General features: G+C 44.7%; 1 protein-coding gene across 1 annotated transcript; it reads left to right on the plus strand.

Annotated features, from left to right (window-relative positions):
* Positions 1 to 704: 704 nt before the first annotated feature.
* On the plus strand, positions 705 to 11,896 carry LOC308168296 (serine protease HTRA3-like; the record flags this gene model as incomplete). The annotated part of the gene is made up of 9 exons (XM_080542828.1): positions 705 to 1,126; positions 6,872 to 6,973; positions 7,462 to 7,684; positions 9,569 to 9,763; positions 10,214 to 10,246; positions 10,375 to 10,495; positions 10,760 to 10,817; positions 10,929 to 11,024; positions 11,728 to 11,896. 9 exons carry the CDS (start codon positions 705 to 707, stop codon positions 11,894 to 11,896), a joined length of 1,419 nt encoding a protein of 472 aa, XP_080398954.1.
* Between the last annotated feature and the right edge of the window lie 6,780 nt (positions 11,897 to 18,676).

The following is an 18,676-nucleotide window of genomic DNA, read 5'->3' on the forward strand; positions in this document are numbered from 1 at the left end:
GGCATGGGAGGTGATGATGTGTGATGACACAGTGGCAATGTTCTAACAACTCAGTTAATTTATTTTTTTCAGTTAAAGTCACGCATCATCGCAGGGTATGATATGATGTTGATGACAATATTCGTGCTGAATATGATGGAAGGGTGGAGAGATGATCCAACTCCGCCTCCAGGAGGAGAGTTTAGTTGCCAGAGGAGGTCTCCAGGTCTCCGCCTCTCCAGAACCAGAGCGCTTTCATAGGAGCAGACCCAAATGATACGGAATCTTCTCAAACCTGGGAGAGAGAAAATAATATATTCTGTTGTGCGGAGGAACACTCACACACAGTTCAATGGAGCTTCCTCGGAATCAACAGAGATAACTTGCAGCGACTATTACGCATCATTACGCGAGTATTTTGTGATGCATTTATCTCTCTAGAAATGCGTTTTTCCTTTTAATGTGGATTCAAGAGAGGACTGTTTAAACTTATTCACAACGAAGGACTCTCTGGCGAGTTTGATTTTTATCTCAACAACCTTCAGGACAGTGATGCGTAAAGCTGTGGAGCGTTGCGCATTCACGTTTTCCAAATCGCCGGTTACCGTTTTACGACGAACATGACCTCCAAGTAAATTGTTATGTAAATTTTATGTTTTGATTTTTATTTGTGTAGTTTTTTTTGTTTAGTTTATCACATATCCCGTCGTACTTGATAGCAAACGATGCAGGTTCTGTTGTTTGCCACGGTTTTTCTTTGCGTCGAGGAGTTGGTCCGGGGGGCCGAGCCCAAACCGAGATGCCCAACGCGGTGCGACGTGAGTACCTGCCCCAGCCCGAGCTGCCCCGGGGGGTACGTCCCGGACCACTGCGCCTGCTGCCTGGTGTGTGCCCAGGGCGAGGGGGACCCCTGCGGCCGCAAAGACGACCTGCCCTGCGGAGACGGACTGGCCTGTAAGCACCCAGGGGGCAAGAGGCTCTCCAAAGGCTTCTGCCAGTGCAAACTGGGCTGGAAGGTCTGCGGCAGCGACGGGAAGACGTACGGCAACATCTGCCAGCTGAAGGCGACCAGCAGAAAGGCTCTGCAGCAGGGTGCAACCGCTGTCAACCAGGCGCAGAAAGGCCCGTGTGAATTAAGCAACTATAGGTAAGTCATTTGTGTCTAAAGGAAACATAGTTACATTACATAAGGTGTAGAGAGGGAGAGAAAGGGAGAGAGAGAGGGAGAGAGAGGGAGAGAGAGGGAGAGAGGGAGAGAGAGAGAGAGAGGGAGAGAGAGACAGAGAGAGAGAGGGGGAGAGAGGGAGAGAGGGAGAGAGAGGGAGAGAGAGAGAGACAGAGAGAGAGAGACAGAGAGAGAGAGAGAGGGAGAGAGAGAGGGAGAGAGAGAGAGAGGGAGGGAGAGAGAGAGGGAGAGAGAGGAGGGGGGACTTGTCTGGTCTATAACATTTCCACCTGAAGTTGTAGTTTAAATAGTTTATTAAATAGTGTTAACCGTTTATTTGGAACAGAATATATCATGCAGTTATAAAACCCTTCTCCTCTGCCAGGATATGCACAGCAGACTGTCTCTGGGTCATTAAAGTTAACCCTTAAAGTCTCTGTGGTCTCCTAATGGTCTCCTGTCCGTATCCCCAGCCCTCCCTAGACTACAGCCTCTAAACTGGCAGCTTCTGTATGAATGAGTTCACTTCTCAGGGTTTATGTGTGTTTTCCTGTGTGATTTTTATCTGCATTTCCTGTGTCCCTTCTGTTTATGTGCATTCTCCTGCCCGGAGCAGGCAGTTCCCCTGGTTTCCTACAGTAGTCTTTAGTCCTACAGTAGATAGGGGAGACTGGGGTAAGATGAGCCAGTTTATATTTATGTTGTCCTCTACGCAAGGACAAATGAGACAGAAGTAAAACGAAAACATCTACCTTTATTTCAGGATGTCTCCTGTCAAAATGCTTAGAATGCATCTATGACAAAGGGCTGTGAAAATATAACTTCTAATAAAAAAAGTGCTCTTGTGGCTCAACTCGCCCCAGCTTAAGGGTAAGTTGATCCGAGTCGAGGGGTAAATTGAGCCGTTTGCCAATTATACGTTGGCAAATCACCAGCATGTAAGATATATATTTTTAGACATCTTAGACTTTGACAAGCAAAACAGTTTATTGTGGTAAAACATACGTAGGCCTACCACTTTTCCATGTGCTTCTCTCCATCACAGCCAGATAGAAATGATGGGTGCTTCCTGAATGTATGGTCACATGACAACAAATAAGTACAATTGCCTAGATACAGGGGGGTGGGTCAACTCACCCACTGGCTCATCTTACCCCACTCTCCCCTACAAGTGTAAGTGTGTTTAGCACAATAAATATGACTCCCCTCTAGAACATTCTGTAGTCATAACATGACCTCGTCCTCATCTACTTTATGTGTGTTTGTCAAATCAAAATCAGATCAAAGTGTATTTGTCCTATACACAGAATACAGGAACAGGAGACATCTGCCAGCTGGTCAGCATGTGCTCTGAGGACACGGCCAGGGACGACATCTGGGCCGGCTGCTTTGTGGGTGTTGACATGCTTAAAAGCCTCACTGCTGTCAGCCGCAGTAATCAATAGCACACTATCCTCGTGAGGAGCAAGAGCCTTTATGGGGGGGGCTGGATTTTCCTCAAACCAAGCGTGAAAGCTGTTGAGCTTGTCAGGAAGCGAAGCATCGGTGCACATTCTGCGAGGTCTGCCCTTATAATCCGTAATCGCCTGCGACCCACGTCAGGTATTGTGTATTCTACCTGGTCCCTGTATTGCCTTTTAGCATCTCTGATAGCTTTCTGTAGGTCGTATCTGGATTTTTTTGTAGTCATCCAGGGGGGTATTCCGAGAAGGGCGATTAGAGACAATCAAGACTATATTTTTTCTAATTCACGATAATTTCAACTCAAGTTCAGTTCCATGAATGTGGCTCAAATCATTCGCTGCTTGGTTGCTATGCAACCAATCCTTCAAAACAAACCTGGTAGCGACCAGGTTTACGGTCTGGTAAAAAGTAAGACATGTCAAAAATGTCTCACAGGCGAAAACTAAATCCCGAATGACAGTTCGGTCAAGTGTCTTTTTGGAAATATTAGTCACCACCTTTTACGAGATAGATAATAGATAATAGATCATTTGATATTTTGATAAATTGTTTGATAGATAGATAGATAGATAAAAAGGTGTAAAAGAAAATGTCTATCAACTATCCATCGACAACGTCACAATGGTGTGTTTGGTGCACCATCATTTTATACATACATTTTTAGATTAGATTCAACTTGAATCTAAGTGTCAGACAACTAAATGGAGTGTGAACACACCTAGAGAGGAACCACGGTACACAGAACAAACAGAGGTGAGCTGCAGACTCCAGACTACTGCAGACCAGACTGGAGGAGTTCTATTACCCTGACGAGGGAAACAGAGTTCCATCTGTAGAATGTGAGAAACAGAGTTCCATCTGTAGAATGTGAAACACAGAGTTCCATCTGTAGAATGTGGAGCACAGAGTTCCATCTGTAGAATGTGGAGCACAGGGACGTGGGGTGAGGGTGGAAGTACCCCTATAGACACAGGACTTGAGTTAGTCTAGCTTTTTCCCCACTAATGGTTATCCTAAGTGTAGAATTTTGGAAGAGTTAGTTAGTTAGATCTGTGATCTATAGGGGCAACTTGACCCCAGAGCATGATGGTAAAGATATCACTGAGTCTCCATGGAGAAGTGCAGGCTACAGGAAGTCCTCTAGCAGAGCAAATGGGTAAATGGAGTTAGTTCTTCGGCGTATGGGTTGTTGTTTCCCTCTCCACTCCACCAGTGGGGCCGAGGGGCTACCCTTTTACCACCCCGAGACCTGGTTGAGGAGGGGATCACCCGGGCTATATTTCTGGACACCCCTCCAGAAGCCACGTCATCGTCTCGTCATCTAATACCGACAGACCATGCATCCCGTTGGGTGGGTGGTACACCGGGCAATCCAGGATAACATGGTCTGTCGGACTAATGGAGTTAGTTGTTAGGGAGGGATGTGGATGAATGATGAGATTTCTGCCCTTAATCCTGTCAGTGTTCCAAGTCAAGCCAATCAGGGTGTTTATTAAGAGAGATCACAGAGTCTCTAATCTTTTAGATTGGCAAATTACTTAAGGTTCCTTTGTTATTCTTGAAGACCATTTCCTGAGTGTGGGATAGTTCTACTTGAGTTAGGGAGTAAAACACAACGTTGTATTGACTTCTTACAGCTTTTGACAGCAGCTGGACAGCCGATCAAATGTGCAGACTTTTATTCTGAAAAATGTAAATACATTTCAGAGTTGTTGAAAATCAATGGCACACACGTTAGTCAGCTAACACAGCTTGTTTTCTGAGCCTGCTAGCAATGTAGTGTTGTTAACGAGGTAGTAGTGAAACTTTTTTTTCCACATTTTTCAGAATAAAAGTCAGAACAATTTGATTGGTTGCCGCCTTGTTCCCAGTTTCACCAGTTGCCGTCACATATCAGCATTTATAAGCATCTTCTTGATGTGTTCCTAATGTTGTTACTAAGACCTACACTCACATTTCTCTTATCAAATGTGACACGTTCTAATGCTTTGGTCCTCATATTGGGATCCGATGTAATGATCAGACTTTTCTTTCGAAAAATGTGAATACATTTCTGCGTTGTTGAAAATCAATGACACACTCGTTAGTCAACTAACACAGCTTGTTGTGTGAGCCTGCTAACAATGTAAAGTAGTGTTCTAGTTAACTAGGTAGCGGTGGGGGATTACTCACCGAATCCATTGCGTTGCAGCATTTTGGCTCGACTAGCGAGTTTGTGTAGTGATTCTCAACAACGTTGAAACGTAGTTCCGTGTTTCAAAAGAAAAGTCTGAACCTTTTGATTGGTTTCCAATATGAGGACCAAAACAGTAGAACGTGTCACAAATGGCCTCCTGCCCCCTCTCCAAGCAAACTGTTCTTCATTCCAAACCACACTTTCCAGGGTTTATCTATCACATAGCTTTGCATTGCATCATTGACATTGAAACTAAAATTGCAAAGGATTCTGGCACAGACAGACAAAAGCTAAGTGATCATTATTGAACGTCCTGCACCACTCAGCAATAATAGCTTGGTTGGTTTTCCAGTGATACTGCCAAGAGTGTGCCATCAGCTGGTTTCCTTTAATGCTTGGTTAGTCAACCAAAGAGGGCAGATTTGTCATGTTGAAATATGCCCCTAAGATTCCCTTAGCTTGCATCTTTAACTCCAGAGTTCAATGTTTGAAGTTCATGTCTGTGCATTGATGCAAATGAGAGGTCTTACGGTTTATCCTTGAAATCCAGAAAGAGCGAAGTGCACAACCTAATAATAGCACAATTCCTCATTTTGCTCATGATTATTGTGTAATTATTGGTTCCATGCACACATACACTACTGATCATGGATAATACATGTGTAATAAAGGTGTAATAGATGTCGAATTGATATGTAATAAATGTGAGTACGTGAACACTATGTCTGTATGCCTATATTTCGGTCACTAGCACAGCGCCGGTTTGTTCCAGGGCATGTTGTGTTAACACTCCAAAGGGGAACTTCAGTGTGATTGTTCAGGTGCCAAAGGCGCCGGTCACAGAAACCCACATGTAGAAACTCACAGTAACCCACATGTAGAAACAGAGTTTTAGGTCAGTTTTTTCCCCTTTTCGCCTGACTGGGAATGATTAGTCTTGGGGGAGGGTGGAGCTGATGCTAGGCTAGAGGGAGGGTGGAGCTGAGGGTGGAGCTGATGCTAGATCTGTAGCCAAGGCGGTCTTAGGAAGCCACGGTCAGCTGAGGAGAACGCCGCTGTTCCACCATGAGCTGGAAATAACCGTCAGTAATTACCATCAGCTTACTGCTGCGCCCCACCACGGCTCTTTCATGGCCCAGAGCAGCGCAGGCAGAACCTCCCCGCTGTTTTTAGGCCAAATTACTGAGGGTGGCTTTAAAGAAGAGGTGGGTACGAAAGGGGAAAGTAGTGTAGAGTAGGGAGCACCAAAACGTATGTCATTGTGTAATCCTCCATGCTGCTATTGATATAGCAGACAAGCAGTGGAGGCTGGTGGAGGTAAAATGATGGGAATGTATGGAAGACAACTATAATGCATGGAATGGAATGAGGAATGGTTCTAAAACAGTTTGATACCATTCCTTATTCCATTGCATGCATTATAATTCTCTTGAGGATTTCTACCTCAACTAGCCTCCCCTATAGCCAACCCCTTCCTAATGGAATAGAATAGAACGTTATTGCCCAACTGGAGCTGGACAAATGTCTTTGGCCACACCTTGAGCCACTGGCGGACTCGGGAGGGGGGGGGGCAGGGGGGCGACCGCCCCTCCTGGTGCCCCCACAGTTGAAAAACGTCTCGCTTAAGTGCCCTTTTGAGTGGCAAAAATGCCCTTTTGAGTGGCGAAAATTAGAGGACGTGCCCTATTGGTGCCCCTCCAATGGTCTAAACTTGACCATGTGCCCCCACAGTTGAAAAACGTCGCACTAAAGTGCCCTTTTGAGTGGCAAAATTAGAGGATGTGCCCTATTGGCTGTCCTTCCAATGGTCTAAACTTGACCATGTGCACTGATGGGGTCCCATGTTGTGCAGTAGGTGCCCTTTTTTCCTTTTCGCCCCCCCTGCCCTTCAAACAGCCTGAGTCAGCCACTGCCTTGAGCCAAATATAATCTCCAGGCTTAATATAATCAAAGCTTGATTTGGTTTGTATAATAATAATCTTCTCATTGGAATCTGTCTTTGTACTTGAATATGTAATGTGTAATGTAATGGTACAGGAGAGGAGTGACATTCTTACTAACATGAGTATTCTGTTTCTTCCTGCCAGTATAGGTCCTAACCCCATCAGCGCCAGGTTCAGATTCAACTTCATAGCTGATGTGGTGGAGAAGATCGCCCCTGCCGTGGTGCACATAGAACTCTTCCTCAGGTAACGTGGTGCACATAGAACTCTTCCTCAGGTAACGTGTGTTTATGTAAAGGCTGGTGGAGGCAGAAATCGGAGGACGGGCTCATTGTAATGCATGGAATGGAATGAGGAATTTTATTCCATTCCATGCATTACAATAAGCCTCTACTGGTATACAGCAAGTCTATGCTTCTATCCAAACCTGCCCTTGTTGTGAGGTTAACACTGTAGGCCTCAATTCAATCAATTGCAGATAAAGGCAACCCGCATTGTATTAAAATAGTATGAATACACAATGATAGGACACAAGCTGATAGGACACCCCCCACAAGCTGTTCCTCTCTCACAGACATTGTCTTTGGACATTGACGCCAGGACAGAGTAAACATCCTGAGTGAACCTGCAGTTAACCTTAACCACTACCTGCAATTGATTGAATTATGGCCATAGTAGTCACTGCCTATGACAGTGTCAGTGACCCCCCCATGTTGACCTCTTGACCCCTCCAGACACCCACTATTCGGGCGGAATGTTCCGTTGTCCAGCGGGTCAGGGTTTGTGATGTCAGAGACGGGTGTGATCGTGACCAACGCCCACGTGGTCTCCAGCACCACGCCGATGTCGGGCCGCCAGCAGCTGAAGGTCCAGATGCACAATGGGGACATATACGAGGCCACCATCAAAGACATCGACAAGAAGTCTGACATCGCCACCATCAAAGTCAACCCACTGGTGAGACGAAGAGTCCTCTTACTGTCATATCTCATTGAACTTAAGCCCAATGCACACGGCGTGCGATTTTGTCGCACCGCCGAATTCGATTCCATTGTTTTGAATGAGACCCAATGAGACAATGCACACGGCGTGCGATGTGATATTGTCGCAAGACAACATTCGATTCTCCATTCACATTCATTCATTCATTCATTGGTGTGAATTGAGAATCGAATGTTGTCGTGCGACAAAATCACACGCCGTGTGCATTGGCCTTTAGAGGTCATGACTGCTTGAGAACCATGAATAGTAGTGGAGGCTGGTGGAAGTAGAAATCTGAGGACAGGCTCATTGTAATCATCATCAAACATGTCTAAATCTCAATCAGAGATCATAGTACCGGTACATGTACTAATGGCTCTGGATTGCTAGGCAGACACTAAATCACAATTTAGTTCATATAATTGACAGAAATTATATCATTTCCTTTTCAGAAATGTCTTATTTTGCCATGGGCACATTCTTGTGTTGGACCATTGCCAAATATCTCCAGATAAGAACTACAAACTACAAACATTTTATGCATTGTTTTAAAGAGCACCTCTCTATGAGAGATCCACGTACTGTACAACAGTTGTTTTGCTCCATATTATGGGAAGGGCTCGTTGTTAAAACATGTGGGTAATTCCACCAAGATAATGAGTCATTGAATGGGTATTTAATTAGGGTCAGAGGTCTGGAGTGGTGACAGAACAACTGGTGTCTGTCAAGTAATGTTTATGATAGGGTTAATGAGGCGTAGTGAAACCTCAAACCACACACTCCCCCCTAGGGTGAGGCTGAATGGTTCAGGCTCAGGTGCACAGTTCATGACGCAGCCCTACCTCTCTTGGGAAATGTAGGGGGATTCTGTGAGAGGGGGGAGACCATCCCGATTACACAAGTTGTCCATCAGCAAAACTCCCAAACAATGGATCAACCTTACAGGGAGAAAGACAGGGCGATGTGTGACTCCAACACTCCACCTTATTAAAGAATTCCGTCACAGCACTCTCTCTCTCTCCTTCTCTCTCTCCTTCTCTCTCTCCTCTCTCTCTCTCTCTCTCCTTCTCTCTCTCTCTCTCCTTCTCTCTCTCTCTCTCTCTCCCTCTCTCTCTCTCTCCTTCTCTCTCTCTCTCTCTCCTTCTCTCTCTCTCTCTCTCTCTCTCTCCTTCTCTCTCTCTCTCTCTCTCTCTCTCTCTCTCCTTCTCTCTCTCTCTCTCTCTCCTTCTCTCTCTCTCCTTCTCTCTCTCTCTCTCTCTCTCTCTCTCTCCTTCTCTCTCTCTCTTACATTATCCATCTCATGAGCATGTGTTTTTACTTAACAACATTCCTTCTTCACTCCTCCATCTCCTTCTCTCAGGGTATGTGTCTTGAAAAGTATTAAAAGTTGATAAATCAATTTTGGGAAAATCGAGACCCTTAATAAGTATTAAAAAGTCTTATCACGATTTTATGAGGTCTTGAATTTTGTAGGTATTTTTCTGAGTTAGACTCACTAGAAGAGTTTGAGTCCTAAAAACCTTTAGTAAAAGTTTGTGAATTTATCAGTTTTATTAAAAAACGAAATGCTGTTGTATGATAGTGGTCTAGTCTGTTGCAAACTAAAACTGTTAAGTTAAAGGTGTCACTGATGTCAACGGTTACAGCTCCAAGTGGCGGTGAGGTCTGGAAAAATATTGACAAGGTCTTTAAAAAGTCTAAGAAAGGTATTGAAATTAACCTCCAGATTCCTGTATATACCCTGAGTAGGTAACATAGACACGGCTGTTCTAGTGTCAACTGTCACTTAGATCCAACTGTCACTTTCAAATTAACCTCAAGATTCCTGTATATACCCTGTCTCTGTTTCTCTCCTCTCAGAAAAAACTACACGTCCTGCTGCTGGGCCACTCTGCTGACCTGAGACCAGGGGAGTTTGTGGTCGCCATCGGCAGCCCGTTCGCCCTCCAGAACACGGTTACCACGGGGATAGTGAGCACCGCCCAGAGAGACGGGAAAGAGCTGGGCATCAAGGACTCTGACATGGACTACGTCCAGACTGACGCCATCATCAACGTGAGACACTCAAGTCAATATGACTACAGATCCCAACCCAATTCACACTCAGAATACAACTCAGGATACAGTGTGTAGGCGTTTGTTTTGATCATACAAAAGCTAAAGCTCGAGATTTTACTCACTAAAACCTATGCAACTTCAGTGCACAAGGAAATTACCTCCACATTCAAAACTCACCTCAAAACTCACTTGTTTACGCAGGCGTATGCTCGTTGACTTACTGTTCCCGTGTTGCTCTGCTGCTAGCTATGTTTATACTGTATATTTCTCTGTATTTGAATTTTGTAACTGTTTTTTAAATTTGTTGTACGGCGACCTTGAGTGCCTTGAAAGGCGCCTTATAAAATAAATGTATTATTATTATTATTATTATTATTATTACCCATATGTCTTTTTGGATCTGAATAGCGATCTTCTAGTTGATTGATTGTTTTCTTACTCTTTCAGTATGGGAATTCAGGTGGACCTCTCGTCAATTTGGTCAGTACTCATTTCACCCATTTCTTCATTGATGACGTTGAGTTGAAGCAGGTGTGTGTGGCAGATCTAACAGGACAGTATGTCCCCCTGTCCGTCTGTCCCCCTGTCTGTCTGTCTGTCTGTATCAGGATGGGGAGGTGATTGGCATCAACACCCTGAAGGTGGCAGCGGGCATCTCCTTCGCCATCCCGTCTGACAGGATCACACGCTTCCTCAACGAATCAATGGACAAGCAGGGGAAAGGGAAAGGTAGGTTTACACACCAACACCTCCAACTGACTAAAAACCTCTTGATTATTATTGTAATTCAAAGCAATAACTGGACGTATATCCTGAAACCGTCGTAGCACTAAGAGCATCTTTCGGCCATAGCTCACAATGGATTTACGTAATAATGGTCTTGCTAACTTTTGGATTGAGCGAAAACCTCAGGTGGTGGTGGTGAGGTGCATCAATGACAGATGCTGCTTTTACCTCAACATCATCTGTGTAAACATGTTTCTTCTCTTACAGAAGTGAGATCAGTGAAGAAACGCTTCATTGGAATAAGGATGCTCACTATCACACAATCGTAAGTCTTGCAGAATGATGATGATGATGATGATACTGGCAGACATGTGCAACCGAATAACAATGTGCCTCCATACCTAACTCCTGTGTGCGTGTGCGTGTGCGTGTGCAGGCTGGTTGAGGAGCTGAAGCAGCATAATCCAGACTTCCCTGACGTCAGCAGTGGCATCTACGTCCATGAAGTGGTGCCTCACTCCCCTGCCCAGAAGTAGGTGCCAGCCAATGTGTTTTTAGGGCATTTCTGCTTCATTGCTCTAGACAGTAGAGATTGACAGGTAGGATGGGTGAGAGAGAGAGAGGAGGATAGAGACAGTAGAGATTGACAGGTAGGATGGGTGAGAGAGAGGAGGGATGACATGCAGGATATGTCGATGGCCGAAATCGAACAGGGGACCCTGCGATTACATGGCTGACACCTTAGTGTGCTAGGCCACCAAGCACCCAGGTCCCAGCCACTTCTAATACAGCATGTGACCTTTTGACACTTGATGTAGTACTGAGCTGAGAGTACTTCACAAGCCATATTAGCCTTTCTTTCTCATCGTCAACAAAGATTGCACTGGGGCGCTTAGGTGGCGTAGCGGGTTAAGCATTGACCATGTAACCGCAGGGTTACATCATCGATTCCGGCCGGGGACATATAACCTGCATGTCATCCCTCCTCTCTCTCTCTCCCATCCTTCCTGTCTAAATCTCTACTTCTGTCAATAAAATGAAAAATATGAGTGGGACTGCTCGAAGAGTGCACTGACATCCGATGGTTTTGATAATTTCTTTAACAAAATCTACTTCTTAATCTTAAATCTCCCTTTTCTTGTTGACACAAACGATTTAGACTAATTGGAGCCAGATGAGGATGTAGTCCTAATTAATCATTTACACAATCCTTCCAACCTTCCCTCCTTTCTCAGAGGAGGCATCAGAGACGGCGACATCATCGTGAAGCTGAACGGCCGCCCGCTGATGACCACGGCCGACCTGCAGGGGGCGCTGACCGAGGAGACCGCTCTGCTGCTGGAGGTGAGGCGCGGCAACGACGACCTGCTCTTCAACATCGAGCCCGATGTCCTCATGCAGTAACCATGGCAACGTGGTTATCGAGCGTTGGAAGCGCCAACGACCATCGACCCCCTGGAAGAAGATTGAGTATGGACGAGGAGAGAAATGGAGAGGGTGGATTGAGTCCCCCCCCCCCCCACTGTATAGATACTGATCTAGGGTCAGTTGTGTGTTGTTTCCTCTCCTCATGGCGATAGTTAAGATCTGGGGGAGGGTCCGCTGATCCTAGATCTGTAGCTAAGAGTGACTTCTAACCAGAGCCAAGGGGAAGAACAACAAACAGAACGTCAGTGGACGGACATTCTAGAACCTTGCTTGGAACCTCCATCAGAAACACTCTGGATGTCATTCAGGGCTGGATGTCTGAATGCCCTCTGCCAAATAAGACAATTGATTTGTGTTGTTTTGTTTATATTGTTGTTGTTTCTTTATTGTCTACAATATGTCTTTGCCATTTTACGTACTAGCTGTTTTTGTGAGACTCACTTACTCCCAATGGAATTGGACATTGATAAGACAAGTTTAGCAAGTTTAGCGAGTGCAAGGTGAAAGATTTTCCATCATTACATGATTTTATTTCTGGTAAATATAAATATACCCTTTTGCATACAGAGGAGCTACACGTTCAAGGCAGTCAGCAAGAACCAGTCAGCAAGAACCATTCCATTATCACATGTGAACGCTGTTTATGGGTCAGTCATTCATTGAGAGAAAGACGTAGATCTGGGAGGAAGGACACAATGTGAGCAACTTTCTAATTCACTCCTGCTGAACTATTGCAATTCTTATACTATGATTGACTTGTGCTTGGTATGAATACACTCACTTTATCTCCAGCTTCATCTTTATCATGACTTATCGTCAAACCGACCAAATGTTTACATATCAGGATTTATCACCATAGAAATAGCCTCTGTAAGTGGGGAGGGGAGTGTTTTAATTGGTGATTTTGTGACTTTTGTTTTTTTTTACAAATAAACTGTTTATAAAGTAAATAAGGCTGTGTTGTATTATATGATATATCATTTATATCTCTAAATAGTTTCTCCAGACTGTCTCTCACTCATGTATCTGGGTCATGGGACATTCTTGCAGTGACCCATACAGACGAGTTTGCAGACTGCAGGGCCACAGTACCTTGCTTATGTAGAAACAAGGCTAAGCTCTTTTCAACAAGCAGCAGTAAACATTCCACAATCCCTAGTCGGCCATTTCAGAATGCAGTCAAACATCGTCATGGAAACCTCTTGGGGGTACATGTTAAAGTCCTGGGGAGACGGGGGGTTTCCCGCCATAACAATCATACATGTGGGGCGTAAGGGCTTAACATAACACATAACAGCATAATGGCTGTGGCTAATCAGTTGATGAATATACTGCGGGACAACAACGCCTTTTTGTTACACGAAGGGAGGTCCTTGGGACTAGTTCGTTATGAACAAAACTTTATTAAATGACTGAAACAGATGCTGCCAAATAAGGGAGCCTAAAGAAGTTGAAATTGTGAATGCACATACACACGGCAGACACACGGCAGACACACAGCAGACACACAGCAAACATGTGGCAAGCACACAGCCAACACATGGCAGACGGTGATCTAAGGTGTTCCCCCACTCAAAACCAAAGAACCGAAATAGATCAGTTTAGTTTAGTTTATTAGTTTATTATATCGAGGACAATCCTAATACATGAACCATATAAAATATAGTAAAAAAGGCAGCGTTAGCCTAGTCGGCTAATTTTCAGCTGAAGTCCCCGGCCAGTTGCAACATGGCATCCATCAAATGAGAAGAGTAGTATGGGCTAAATGACCAGTTGGTTCACAGTAAAAGAGAGAACAAATAGCAAGACAGATCAACATAAAGGCCTATATACCAAATACAATTAGTTCCCATTAGGCTAAAATCTACTCTGAGCAAAACAGCAGCTAGCAGTCCTATTAACAAAGGGAAAAAAGACTGGATTAGTCATTTACCCATTACATTACAGCTGATATTCTACAGGCAAACCCTTTAACTGAGTTCACAGCGGACATCGGCTAGTCCTCTTAAGGCCAATGCACACGGCGTGCGATTTTGTCGCACAACAACGTTCGATTCTCAGCCTGCCTGGTCCGACGGTGGTGTGAATTGAGAATCGAATGTTGTCGTGCGACAATATCGCATCGCACGCCAAGTGCATTGTCTCATTCAAACCAATGGAATCGAATTCGCGGTGCGACAAAATCGCACGCTGTGTGCATTGGCCTTTACAAGCACCACCTAGGCCAGGCTAGACACCATCGCTTCCCACTATTTACAACGGCTAATCAGCTATACGCTGTACATGCACCCTCACTATGGGCAGAAAGCAGCGACTGCTCATATTCAAACCACCTGTGCAAACAAAGCGATAAGACAAAACTACACGGCTATTATGAGCCACCAAGCTAAACTGTTTACAAACTGTTTATCGGGACTTGGGAACGCCAGGACAGCATAACCAACTGCAGAGTGGACTAAACGTGTACGCTAATCATGCGTGTCCCTACTTTTTAAATTGTCATGTCTGCCAAGATTTCCCTTTAAGTCTGGATAGATTTCTCATTATTGACTAGGAAGAGCTCTGTGAAAACACTGCATGGATGGTGCAACAGGAGGGTGTAGCCCCATACAGGAGGGTGTAGCCCCGTACTGCAACACTGAGTCTGCAGCACCGACCCAATGAGGAACACATGAAGACCAACCACCACCTGGACTCTAACGGGAGAGGCTGGTGGAAGTAGAAATTGGAGGACGGGCTCATTGTCATGCATGGGATGGGATCAGGAATGGTGTTATACACACACGTCACACACATTTGCTACAGTTCCTCATTCTATTCTATGCATTACAATGAGCCTGTCCTCAGATTCCTACCTCCACCAGCCTCCATTGGACCCCATCACAATCACATCCTCAGAAGAGGAAGGATCCTCATAGCAACGCGTTGGGTTCTCAACTTTGTGATCAAGAAATGGTACTAGGGTGAAAGGTGATGACATTAAATAAACTCAATTCCTTCTTCCTGCTTTTGTTTCAGAGGCTCAAGAGTTTGGCATGAAACACACACTGTTAGGGGCGCTTAGGTGGCGTAACGGGTTAAGCGTCGACCATGTAACCGCAGGGTTCCCGGTTCGATTCCGACCGCGGACATATCCTGCATGTCATCCCTTCTCTCTCTCTCACCCATCCTTCCTGTCAAATCTCTACTGTCTCTATCACAATAAAAAAATAAATATGAGTGGGACTGCCCCACTCAGAAAAAAAAACTTTAAAAAAAAGAAACACCCACTGTAGGTGAAAGGTATTAAACAGTAAGTGATTCTATCTCCACCCTGCTTGTGTTTGAGAGCCTCTCCATGGGACAAACCCGGACGTTCTGCTGAGTTGACTCATTCCTAGTGGTCATTATGGGATGTTTGGTGGCTACATGAGATGGAGGCCTTGATAAAAGCCCTTCCCTGTAGTTCCTGTTGCTCCTGGCAGAGGAAAACAAGCGTGTCAGCGTCGCCCAGCGAGTCCAAACCCCAGTCTGAATATCTGTCTGTGCGGGGAGCTGATGGTTTCAACATGGTCGCCCCCAGCCTGTGATTTAGAGCTGTAGCTCCGTCAAGGGAGGATATACAGTCAAGTATTACATAAACATATCAGATTCCTATCCTGTGTTGAAGAGGGGAGCTCCCTCAGTGACTATTGCTGACTATGTGAGAAATTCTTACTGTAGAATAACTGTTTATAACACATTTAATTAAATGTATTACACCATATCCTGAGAATCGTCACTGTGTTGAAATACCCTGACAAAGAGCTCTGTATAATCAGATAAGAGTCATACTTGTGACTCGTAAATCTATAGTCAGATCTAATGAATGTATCACTGTACGTTTCACAATCCAGACAGTGAAGCATGTCCTCCCCAACGTTCTATGCTGTCATGGTGAGACGGATTGATTGTGTTTGGCTGTTGCAGTCACTGGGGAGACGTCCAGACAGACGTTGTATTTACTGTGGGAGAATGAAGACCAAAGCTTTTCCCACATTCAACTCGTATCTTTCCTGTCTGAGCCCCCCTCTTTCCCTTTCCCTTTCTGTTTGCTGTTGTCCTCCCCCCCCCTCCTCTCTCTCTCTCTCTCTCTCTCTCTCTCTCTCTCTCTCTCTCTCTCTCTCTCTCTCTCTCTCTCTCTCTCTCTCTCTCTCTCTCTCTCTCTCTCTCTCTCTCTCTCTCTCTCTCTCTCTCTCTCTCTCTCTCTCTCTCTCTCTCTCTCTCTCTCTCTCTCTCTCTCTCTCTCTCTCTCTCTCTCTCTCTCTCTCTCTCTCTCTCTCTCTCTCTCTCTCTCTCTCTCTCTCTCTCTCTCTCTCTCTCTCTCTCTGAGGGTATTCCAGTGGGGTTTCTTAAATGCTATGCACCATAGAACCCATGGAAAATGAACGTTTTGGACCCAAAATGAGAGTAGCCATAGTGTCTGGAAGCAGTTGTGGTTCTAACTGAAAGGGATCATCTTAAAAATGTCAACAACAAACTGTGGAAATGGAAAAGAGAAGAAGAAGCACCAAGACAATAAACAAGATAACAAACTCACTTCTCCAGTGTGTGTGTGTGTGTGTGTGTGTGTATGTGTGTGTCTGTGTGTGTGTGTAGATAAACAGACATCAACAGTTACTCTCACTTCTCCAGCACGTGTGTGTGTGTGTGTGTGTGTGTGTGTGTGTGTGTGTGTGTGTGTGTGTGTGTGTGCATTGTATGTCTGTAGATAAACAGATGTCAACAGTTAAATAATAACAATAATAATAATAATAATAATTCTTCCTTCTTCTAGCATTCTGCTTTACTCAGCCAATGGCCCCTGGCCTGAAGAGAGATTACTTTTCTTGCGATGACTCACGGATGGATGATTCACTTACTTAGTCAAATGTATTTGTTGAAAGTTGCTTTGGATGCCAAAAATGTCAATCTAAATGCTGCCATTGGTGTGTGAATGTGTGTTTGAATGGGTGAATGAGAGGCTGTTGTAAAGCGCTTTGGAGCACCTCCACCGTAAGAGGAAATAGACCTTTCTGTCACGGGAAAGCTCCCAGGAGCTGTGTGGTTTCATTTATCTACGTAGATGAAAGTGAATGTGAGGAATAGAGGTTTGTTTGCATTGCCAATGGACATCAACAATCGCCATGTTGTCCAAAGTAGGTCCACTCTACTCTAACATAACCTGTGAGACTGAGGGGAGCTTCAGGAGGTCATATCCCTGCTCTCTCTCTCTCTCTCTGCTCTCTCTCTCTGCTCTCTCTCTCTCTCTCTCTGCTCTCTCTCTCTGCTCTCTCTCTCTGCTCTCTCTCTCTCTCTGTCTCTCTCTGCTCTCTCTCTCTGCTCTCTCTCTCTCTCTCTCTGTCTCTCTCTCTCTCTGCTCTCTCTCTCTGCTCTCTCTCTCTCTCTGCTCTCTCTCTCTCTCCTTTCTCTTTTTCTGCATGGAAACAGCTGCTGTCTCCATTCTGTATCTGTTCCACATCCACACATGTACACGCCTAAAGCCTGGTAAACAGAAGGATTTTCTAAATCTTAACAGATTTTTTATCTGAGGGAGACCCCACACGTGAAGATAAAAAATTGATGGATTTAACAGTTTTGATCGTATTGTGTGTGGTGTGCGCCGATATTCCCAATACAGCACACCACATACATAAAGATCTGCGCTACATTATCATACTGTATCATCTATTAAACAATTGTGTTTTAAGGCAAATGTTTAGACTGGGTTAGCTTTTTCTCAATGAGCTGCGTACCTTAAATGGTGTTCTCGGAAACACACTTCTGCCTCTCAAACATCCTTCTGAGTTTATCTGATGGGAGTCGCTTAAATTAGGCCGGGAAACCGTAAGACAAACATAAAGGAGTACTTCTCTCTGAGAGTAAGGGAAAGTTACAACCAGACACACACATACACGTAGACACACATAAACACACACAGTACAATGTGGGGCAGAGCATGTCCATGTTATGTAAGCTGTACTTGTGGAACCAGTGGGGAGGACAGGCGTTGTAAGGTTGAGTAATGACCTGGCCTGGCTCACTCACCCTAATAATCACAATGCCAGCGGGTCAGAAGTTTACATTTTGGATTTACAAGTTGGATAAAAGCGTTTACTACCTAAATGGTTAAAATGTAAATGTATTTTGCGGCCTACCTTCAAACTCAATGCCTCTTTGCTCATCATGGGATAATCAAAAGAGATCAGCAAAGACCTCAGAAAAAGATTTGTGGACCTCCACATGTCAGGTTCCCCCTTGGGAGCGATTTCCAAACACCTGAAGGTTCCACGTTCATCTGTACAAACAGCAGTACTCTAGTAGAAACACCATGTGACCACGCAGCCGCCACACCGCTCAGGAAGATGAACGTACTTTGGTGCGAAAAGTGCAAATCAATCTCAGAACAAGTAAACAGTAAAACAAGTCCTTGTTGATGGGAAGTCTGGGTGTATGTAAACCTCAGACTTCAACTAAACTCGTTCGGAAACGTTATATTGGTAGATTATTCCTCCCATTTAATAATACCAACTGGTATTGTATTTTATATATCGTTGGAAAGCCTGATTAGTCACCTTTACAACGAGGTACAAATTGTAAGGATCATGCATTCGTGGAATGAGCAACACAGCTAAACATGTGGGTAGCGGCCCAAAAATATTTGCCAAAATCCCCTACAATATTCTTCTGTTGGTATTCACTCTCGTTTTGAGTTGCTTGGTGGATTGGATGATTGCACTCTCCCACAGTAATAAGGAG

Source organism: Nansenia antarctica, assembly GCF_963989245.1.
Source record: "Nansenia antarctica genome assembly, chromosome: 12".
In the NCBI taxonomy this organism is placed as follows: domain Eukaryota; kingdom Metazoa; phylum Chordata; class Actinopteri; order Argentiniformes; family Microstomatidae; genus Nansenia; species Nansenia antarctica.